The following is a 9842-nucleotide window of genomic DNA, read 5'->3' on the forward strand; positions in this document are numbered from 1 at the left end:
GAGAGGGCATGTACGAAATTCCATGTGCACGTGTTTAAAAAAAAAAAAGACGACACCTGCCCTGGAAATCCACCAGGCTTACCCTTCCAAGCCTGCAGTTTTGCACCTTGCTATCACACCACAACAATCTGGGAGGCCAGTCTCCATGATTACTGTTTCAAATGCTCGTAAATGTGAAATACCTGGGGAAAACATACAGAAGGACTTCCTCGCTAACCTTGAGCTGTAGGTAAGTGACCTATTTAAATCTAACCATGCTTCCTCTATTATCTTCAGGGAGAAAGAAATTAGCGTCTTCACTGAGTGATTCTTCCTTAGGATGGGTTGAATCATAGAATCACAGAATCACAGAATGGTTGAGGTTGCAAGGGACCTCTGGAGATCATCTAGTCCAATCCCCCTGCTCAAGCAGGGTCCTCTAGAGCATATTGCCCAGGACCACGTCCAGGTGGGTTTTGAACATCTCCAGCGAAGGAGACCCCACTGCCTCTCCGGGCAACCTGCTCCAATGCTCTGTCACCCTCACAGTCAAGAAGTTTTTCTCAGGCTTAGGTGGAACTTCCTGTGGTTCAGTTTGTGCCCATTGCCTCTTGTCCTGTCGCTGGGCACCACGGAGAAGAGACTGGCCTCATCCTCTTGACACCCCCCCTTCAGACACTTATACTCCTTGATGAGATCGCCTCTCAGTCTTCTCTTGAACAGGCCCAGCTCTCCCAGTCTTTCTTCCTAGGAGAGATGCTCCAGTCCCCTCATCCTCTTTGTAGCCCTCCGCTGGACTCTCTCCAGTAGTGCCATGTCTCTCTTGTACTACTCCACATGTGGCCACACCAGGGCTGAGGAGAGGGGCAGGATCACCTCCCTCCACCTGCTGGCAACACTCTGCCTTTTCCCCCCCCCAGGATCCCACTGGCCTCCTTGGCCACAAGGCCACACTGCTGGCTCGTGCTTAACTTGTTGTCCACCAGCACTCCCAGGTCCTTCTCGGCAGAGCTGCTTTCCAGCAGGTCAACCCCCAGCCTGTACTGCTGCATGGCATTATTTCTCCCTGGGTGCAGGCCCTTGCACTTGCCTTTGTTGAATTTCATGAGGTTCCTCTCCGCCCAGCTCTCCAGCCTGTCCAGGTCCCTCTGAATGGCAGCACAGCCCTCTGGGGTATCAGCCACTCCCCCCAGCTTAGTATCAGCAGCCAACTTGCTGAGGGTGCACTCTGTCCCTTCCTCCAGGTCATTGATGAATACATTGAACAAGACTGGACCCAGGACTGACCCCTGGGGGACACCACTAGCTACAGGCCTCCAACTTGACTCTGCGCCGTTCACCACAACCCTCTGAGCTCGGCCATCCAGCCAGGTCTCCATCCACCTCACCGGCCACTCCTCTAGCCCACACTTCCTGAGCTTCCCTAGGAGGATGGGATGGGAGGCAGCGTCCAAAGCCTCGCTGAAGTCCAGGGAGACAACAGGCACTACTCTGCCCTCACCTACCCAGCCAGTCCTTCCAGCACAGAAGGCTAGCACATTGCTCAAGCATCACTTCCCTTTGCTGAAGCCATGCTCACTACTCCTCATCGCCTTCTTGTCCTCCACATGCTTAGTGAGGACCTCCAGGAGGAGCTGTTCCATCACCTTTCCCGGGATGCAGGTGAGGCTGACAGGCCTGGCGTTTCCTGCCTCCTCCTTCTTGCCCTTTGGGAAGACCGGCGTGACACTGGCTTTCTTCCAGGCCTCAGGCACCTCTCCTGATCTCCAGGACCTTTCCAAGAGGATGGAGAGTGGCCTAGCAATAACATCCGCCAGCTCCCGCAGCACTCGTGGCTGCATCCCGTCAGGGCCCATGGATTTATGGATGTCAAGTCTGGACAAAAGATCTCTAACCTGATCCTCCTCCACCAAGGGAGAGTCTTCCTTTCTCCAGCCTTCCTCTCTTGTCCCCAGGGTCTGGAATTCCTGAGGACTGGCCTTAGCACTAAAGACTGAAGCAAAGGCAGCATTCAATAACTCTGCCTTCTCTATATCCTTTGTTACCAGGGCACCCGCCCCATTCAGCAGCGGGCCCACTTTTTCCCTAGGCTTCCTTTTGCTATTGATGTATTTGAAGAAGCCCTTCTTGTTGTCCTTGACATCCCTTGCCAGATTCAATTCCAAAGGGGCCTTAGCCTTCCTTGTCGCATCCCTGCACACGCTGACAACGCCCCTATGTTCCTCCCAAGTGGCCTGTCCCCTTTGCCATATTCCCTAGACTTCCTTCTTTCGGTGTGACTTTTGCCAGCAGTTCCTTGCTCAGCCACGCAGCTCTCATGCCCACTTTGCTCAACTTCTTACTCATAGGGATGCACCGATCTTGAGCTTGTAGGAGGTGACGTTTGAACATTAACCAGCTTTCTTGGACCCCTCTTCCTTCTAGGGCCCTCCCCATGACAGTCCCCTAGGTAGGTCCCTGAAGAGGCCAAAGTTAGCTCTCCTGGAACTGCCTCTCTCTTTCTCCACTGAGTACAGAGGGGTTTAGATTAGATTCAGACAAAATTCTTACATACTTACTAGTAGATGGCATGAACCATTTCACCCACAACCCTCCCCAATTTCTCTCTTTTATCTCTATTGAGAGACCTCAAACTACCTCGGCACCAGCATGAGGATCTTCAGTAGGATACCTGAAGTTAGGTGAGAGGAACTGAATCCTAAGAGTCAGTTGCTCTAACATAAACAGATAATGCAACTCACTGTATTTCTCTTGTTGGCAGATGTTGAACTTTTGATGTATTAGGTGACAGAATTGCTTCTTTCATAATGGATAATTTTCTGAAGGAGCACAGGAACATAATTTTTGTAAGGTGGTAGTCTCACAATTATTCAAGTCATCTCACAGAAAAAAATCCTGTTGTCTTCCCTTTACTCTGCTTCCCAAAACACTTCTGCTGCCTCCCCAGATATAATGCTGGATCATGTCACTTCCTCCTTTCCCATGAACGTCCTCTTGTATGATTTTTCATAATTAACGTATGTGGGAGAATAATGACAATTTTCAGAAAAGTTTTTAAAAATAGTGCCCTAATATGATTAAAGAATTTTCAGCAAATGAAATAGTCATCTTTAACTTATCTAAAAACATCAGCACCAGTGTACATGCTTTTATATACGCTCTTATATGTGCCTTCGCCATCTGGTGGCAAAGCATGATCATAGCATGTCAGAGCTGAGGAAATTTTTGGATCAGATATATTTGTTGGAAAATGATGATTCCAAAAAAGTAAAATTGTTGAGAAAGTTTCCATTTCTCGACGTTTATTGATAATATTATCAGTTATATATATCCATCATTTGGAGAGCTTATATTTTGTAAATAGTTGATACTTACTGCTTACTGCTGCTACTTGCTTTAATGTATTATATTTTGTTATATTGTACTGAACAACATTGCACTGCATCCTATCTTAATGTTGTGGAAAAACAATGTCAGACATGCTCTTTTCAAATAGCTGAGCATGTGTCTAGTCATAGACTTGAGCAAAAGGCTGTCACAGGTTATTCCAGTTATAGATGAGCACCAATTTAAACATCTGCAGCAGATTTGAGTCCATCTGACCTCATCATTCTAATCTGCCTTTATGGTCAAAAAAGCACTTCTCGGGCACTGTTCATCTTCTCAGAACAGACATGTTCATACCCTAGGATCCACGAATCTTCTTTTTAAACTAAGAAGAAGATGAGATGAACAGCTTAGGTGAAATCGTTTACTTCAGAGATCACGTCTTGCATCATAGAGACCCAAAGCACAGAGAGCAAAAACTCACGTCTTGTTCTTCAAATCAGGGAATCCAAGTCACTGAGTGTAATTTTAACCTCGTTACTCTTGCGTATGTCCTGAAATATGGGAGCTAAGAAAGATATGTAAGCCATATTGCATACTACGATCAAATGAAGGAAAGAACAAGAAAAATACTAACTCTTACATCATGTAGGAGGGAATTCACTAGTTACACCAGTATACTATGAAATCTGCAGTTTCCTGGCCTTAGAAATCAGCAGTTGAAAGATCTATTTCCCATCCCTAGTTTCTTTGTCACGAAGGAGAGCCATCCATTCTCTTACATCCATTGCTTAATTCTGCTATAACACTGGATTTCAACACAGGCAGAGTTGCTAGCTTTCTGAATTGGGAAATAACCTCTGTGTTCATTTCAGAAGTTGCTGCGTAATTTCTTGCAAGTCTTTTTTAGTAAGGACTGGATTATTTACCCATTTTCCTTATAAATTCTTGATCTTCAGATGTCTGTACGTGCATATGGAAGCTCTATCATTAACGCAATGAAAGCCTTTTCAGATGTCCTTATTTTTCACAGTGTTGGGTGCTACCAAGAGTGGAATAAATCCATATAGTCTCAGCATTTTAGAAAGAAGCCATTTCTGTTATGCAAAACTGAAATAACAGACATAAAGTTTGTTTATATTTGAAACTGGACTTAAATTTAGCAAAACATCATTTCAGAACAGTGTGGAACTGGGATGTTACAGTCTAGGAATCCTAGAATAGCCTCATTTTTATATGTATTCTTTATGGCTTGTAGGTCCAATTTATTCATATAATTGATGCAGCAGTAGAAGATTTTAGTGATGTACTCATGAATTCATAAGTCCATTTACCTACTTGTCAGACAGCCAATTCGTTATGAGTGTGAACTGAGCTTTGTTTTGTGCAGGAAAGAGTAGAATTAATCAAAGAATGTTTTCTGTCAGATATTTATCTAGTAGAATGCTATCAAGTTGACTTGAAACACATGGACTCAAACCAGTGGATTTTAATATCTTTTTCTGACTACATTTCTGACTGCATGTCTGATTCTGATTGAATTTCAGGATTATGTTTTGGATGAAGTCAGTATCGTCCATGTTGAGCAAAAGAAGTATTCTGTTCCCTGCTAGCGGAAGGATATGATCACGATCAGTTTTTGCCAGTTATTCTCCAGACTATATTAAGACAAGATTGCTTACCTAACGTGAACAAATATCTGAGCAAAATGGCAGGAGAAAATTACACCATAGTAGCTGAGTTCATCCTCCTAGATCTAATTAACAAGGCAGAAGTACAGCCCACTCACTGTAATGCTCTTAATTATTTACCTGATAACTGTAGTTGGAAATCTATGTCTCCCCAAACCACCCTCCCATGTACCTTTTCCTTAGCCATTTGGCAATCTTAAACTTCTGCTACCCGGTCATCATCCCCAGGACAGTGGTCAGTCTCTTAGCAGAGAGCAAATCCGTCTCACTTGGTGGCTGTGCTGCCCAGATGTATTGTTTCTCTGCATTTTGCACCAATGAATATTTCCTTCTGGCTGTAATGGCATATGATCATCTGTAAACCACTGCTCTACAAAGCTGTCATGTCACGAAGTCTCAGCATCCAGCTGCGACTTAGTTCTTACAGTTGTGGGTTTCTAATCTCAATGATGCACAGCAGCTGGGCTATTTTTGTGTCCTTCTGCCATTCCAGCATCACCAGTCACCTCTGTGGGGCAGCACCCATGCTGAACCTCTCCTGCTCTGACATCAGGGTTAACAAGATCAGCCTCACTGCATGCGGCATCTTCATCACACTGGAGTATGCATTTCCTACATCTACATCATCTCTGCCATGCTGAGGTGTCACTCCAGCAAGGGAAGGCACAAAGCCTTCTCCACCTGTGCTTCTCACTTGATAGTTTTTGCCATATTCTTTGGCACTTCATCTACACACTCCACAGCTGTGGCTCGTTGCCTAACCAAGACCAGGTGATATCAGTGCTTTATATAATGGTAAGCCCCACAATCTACAGCATGAGGACCAAGGAGGTAAAAGAGCCACTGAACAGCCTATTATATGGAGGAAATTGTTTGTCAGTCAATAAAACCTCCAAAGTAGTTGCAACAGGTGCTTAAAAAAACAGAGTGATGAATACAGCTGTTCATGAATGAATTTACTCTGAAATAATTGCTCATTATGCAATAGAAGTAGGAGAAAAGTGATTGCAGAAGTGAAGAAAGAAGTAACTGTAATATTAAAAACTTTTCTGCAATAGCAAGCGTTACAGCTTTAATGCAAGGAGGTACAATTGTGACAGTTTTGAAGGGAATTAATTTCACCTAATTTTTTACTTTCATGTTTGATGCCTTGAAGATATCCCAGCTTTGTTTTAAACTGTTACTAACTAGTACCAGTTCAGCAATATCACTTCCATATTCTTTTTCCACTTCCTTACCTCATACATCCTTGTAGTCTTTGTTTGCTGACTCACAGTCTGAAGGTGATCGTTAACTTTTTAGTAAAACTGGGTCATGTTCATTGGACACCTTAAAATGTTTGCAGTATTAGCGATGTGGGAGACTCATATCTTTGATACAAGGATAAATTTACCACACTGCAGGTGGTCCTCAGTGACAGCCTACCCTGCAAAGGCAGTGTTAAGATAGAGGCACCAGAACCATAAGCAAATCATCAGTGATAAACTACTTGAAGAACTTTAACTTGCATTTGAAGAAAAATTTACCCTGATGGATGAACACATCACCTAGGACTGGCTGGTCCACAGGTTATCACAGAAAGACATATGGTCCACAGGTGAGCAGGCTTCCTGAAACCACATGGTCCGTGAGACAAACAGATTATCAAACAAAGGACACTAGTCCAAGGACAGATGTGTTACTAGAGACAACAGGACTCTTCTGCAGAAAAAAACAATAGTCAACTATGTATTTTAATTATAGGAAGAATTATCAAGTTTGATCATAATTAATAACAGAGGGGGATCCACATTCAGAATAGGAAAAAGGAGGCAGTAATGACTGACAGAAAAGGGAGATTTAACAGAAGAAGGAGATTTATTACCAAATTTCTGAGTTGTGCAGAACTGTCTTTTTCAGTGGACTCCCAACTCAAAGGAAGGAAATAGCTTGAAAAGAAATCATAGACATCATTTTATTTTACTGTGCATGTTTAAAGGTCTCTGGCAAGAGCAATGTACAATATTACTCTTTCAGAAAAAGAACATCATCAAAGAGCTTACTTGCACAGTAACACGTCATGCCTGCACAGCTTCTTTTTCTGTGCTGATGTTTAAGATGTTCAAAGCCATCTAGAGCTAAGCATCAGCAGAACTGGCAGCATGTTTCAACCAAGAATCAAAATCTCAAATCCAAATATGTTTTCTGACAACTATCATTAAAACGAACAGATTTTCATAAGCCCTGCATTAATCCAAGCCCTGCATTCTTCTATCCCTTAGTGTCTACCTAGAGAAACCTAGACAAAAGTAATGAATTTAAAATGCTAAAGATCTGATGTCTCTTCAAATCTACAGTTTTCTTTTCTAAGAAAGCCTTCTGATCCAAAATCTAGAATCCTGTTCCTCTTCTTTCCTTCCCAATATCTCATCTTCAATAGGATATTTGGGAAAATACCTACCTTGAATTGTTATGACAGCAACGCTAAAGTCAGTCCATTTGCAGTAGAACAGCATTGACCAGAGTCAGGAGGTCCTAGGGGCATTTCTAGGGCATTTTCTGTGCCGCAAACAGCTGAGGAAAACTCAATGAAACAAGAGTGGTTTTATTAAGAATTTTAGGAAAATGTTCAGTGTTCAGCTAGGAATTAGGTTATATTCCAGTATGGAAAAATATTTAATTCCCATATTTCCACTGAGGTACCTATTCCTTAGATTTCTATAGTGTAATAGTACCAGAGAACTGGCCAAAGTATGAAACTTCATCCAGTCGCTAAATGAAGCCACAAAAAAATATCCCAGTAATTAAACTGGATTGTGACTCCAACAGTGACTATGGCATTTAATTATGCTTGAGTTGTTGCTCTGATAGATTACAAAGCTCAACTATGATATAAGGTCAAGGTCCTGGAAAGGTGTTAGACAGCAGAGCTTCTTTAAATGAAGAGCTCCTAGAGAAAGTAGGTTGGCACAGACTGATGTAAATTTGAGTTAATGTATGACATTGGGGAATGCCCTCTGCATCCATCAGTGTTCCCAGAAGCCTTGGGAAGTCTACTACAGCATATGTCACCCTTCACTGTAAGGCGGAGACCTAATACAGCATCCTGCTTCTCTCATGCTCCTATTTTACCGTGAAATGAATCTCAGGCCCCTCAAAGGTTTCTTGCTGTCTTCAGCAGCTTGCTCAAGTTTAGACACCTCATGTTAGCACATCAATCTATGTGAGATGAAACCTGCCCATGCTGTGCCATACTGGAGGATTGCTGCCTCTTGGAAGCTTATTACCACTATCACTTTTTTGTGTAGAAACTTGAGGAGATACTGCCCACAGGAGCTAGTAGGAAAGAATAACCTATCAAAATACTTAGTTATTCCTCTTAATGCCAAGAGAAGCCTAGAACTGAGACTTACACAGCTACAAGGGGTCTCAAGGTAGAAGTCACAATACCACCCCAAATGCTCAGGTTTGACTGGTGACAATATCCTCACATCCTTTTGACTGGCAATTTCCAAAGAAAGATGAAAGCCACATAAAACCTTGAATTTAGTTTCAGTTCTGTTCTGAACAGCCATGCTACAAATAGAACAACATTACTGAGAAGTCCCTCCTGAACACTTCTCTTTGCCTCCCCATGATTTCTTGAGCTACAACCATCTTACAAACATTCATCCTGTTGTTTCATTTCCCATTTCTCTTTGCTTTTCTACTCCACAGCTTTTTCATGGCTTTTTTCATGTCTTCATTTCGGAGAGTGTAAATCAAGGGATTGAGCATAGGCGTGAGGATGGTGTAACACACAGAGACCATCTTGTCTGCTGAGAAGGTGGTGGAAGGGCGCATATAGATGAAAATGCATGGCCCAAAGAATAGAAGTACAACAGGGACATGGGAGGTGTAGGTAGACAGTGCTTTGAGACATCCTTTGGAAGAGTGTGTCCTCAAAGAGACCAAAATAATGACATAGGACACAACAAGAACAACAAAAGAGCTCAAGGAAATCAGACCACTATTGGCAACCACTATGACACCAACCACGTAGGTGTCAGTGCAGGCCAGCTTCAGCAAAGGATGCACATCACAGAAATAGTGGTCCACCTCATTGGGCCCACAAAATGGTAGCTGAATGGTCAGCAGGGTCTGCACCAGGGAGTGCACACAGCCTCCCACCCAAGAAGCTGCCACCAGCCAGCCACAGACACGCTTGTTCATTATGTTTGTGTAGTGAAGCGGCTTGCATATAGCAGTGTAACGATCATATGCCATTGCTGTGAGGATGAAGATCTCGGTGCAGCCAAAGAAATGCACCCCAAACAGCTGTGCTATGCAGCCCGCAAAAGGGATGGTCTTCTTTTCAGCAAGAAGGTCATAAATGAGTTTGGGAGCTGTGACAGTAGAGTAACTGATGTCTAAAAAGGACAAGTAGCTCAGGAAGAAGTACATGGGAGAGTCCAGCTGTTGACCGGTCTTTATAGTGATGATGATAAGCAGGTTTCCAAGAATAATAGTGGCATAGAAGACTAAGAAAAATGTGAAGCATACTTTTGCTAATGTATTATCTTGTGTGAGTCCCTGGAAGATAAACTCAGTCACGTTATTTTTGTTCTTCATATGCACCAGGTAGATAGGACCTGAAGCACAGAGTAAAGCCACCTGCAATGGCATTAGAAATACAAAGTTACCAGTACACATACATATTGATCACTGGCATGTTAAATATTAATATATTCCCTTTGATGTCTTTTGGGGAAAGTTTCCTTTCAAGGTCAATGCTTCTCTCAAGGAATAACAGTTGATATCTAACTCAGAATGTATTACTGAAGTGTATAATAGTGAGCTCTGCTTATTTATTTGAGGAAGCTGGTG

General features: G+C 43.0%; 1 protein-coding gene across 1 annotated transcript; it reads right to left on the reverse strand.

Moving 5' to 3' along the window:
• Nucleotides 1-8608: 8608 nt before the first annotated feature.
• Nucleotides 8609-9605, reverse strand: LOC104140384 (olfactory receptor 4S2). Its single transcript, XM_009669112.2, has one exon. It carries the CDS (start codon nucleotides 9585-9587, stop codon nucleotides 8658-8660), a length of 930 nt encoding a protein of 309 aa, XP_009667407.2. The 5' UTR covers nucleotides 9588-9605; the 3' UTR covers nucleotides 8609-8657.
• Nucleotides 9606-9842: the final 237 nt, after the last annotated feature.

The sequence above is a fragment of the Struthio camelus genome, chromosome 5, assembly GCF_040807025.1.
Source record: "Struthio camelus isolate bStrCam1 chromosome 5, bStrCam1.hap1, whole genome shotgun sequence".
Classification (NCBI taxonomy): Eukaryota; Metazoa; Chordata; class Aves; order Struthioniformes; family Struthionidae; genus Struthio; species Struthio camelus.

Bases quoted from the DNA above. Each gene is read 5' to 3' on its own strand.
- LOC104140384 (XM_009669112.2), bottom strand. From the start codon at position 9,587: ATGAAGAACAAAAATAACGTGACTGAGTTTATCTTCCAGGGACTCACA.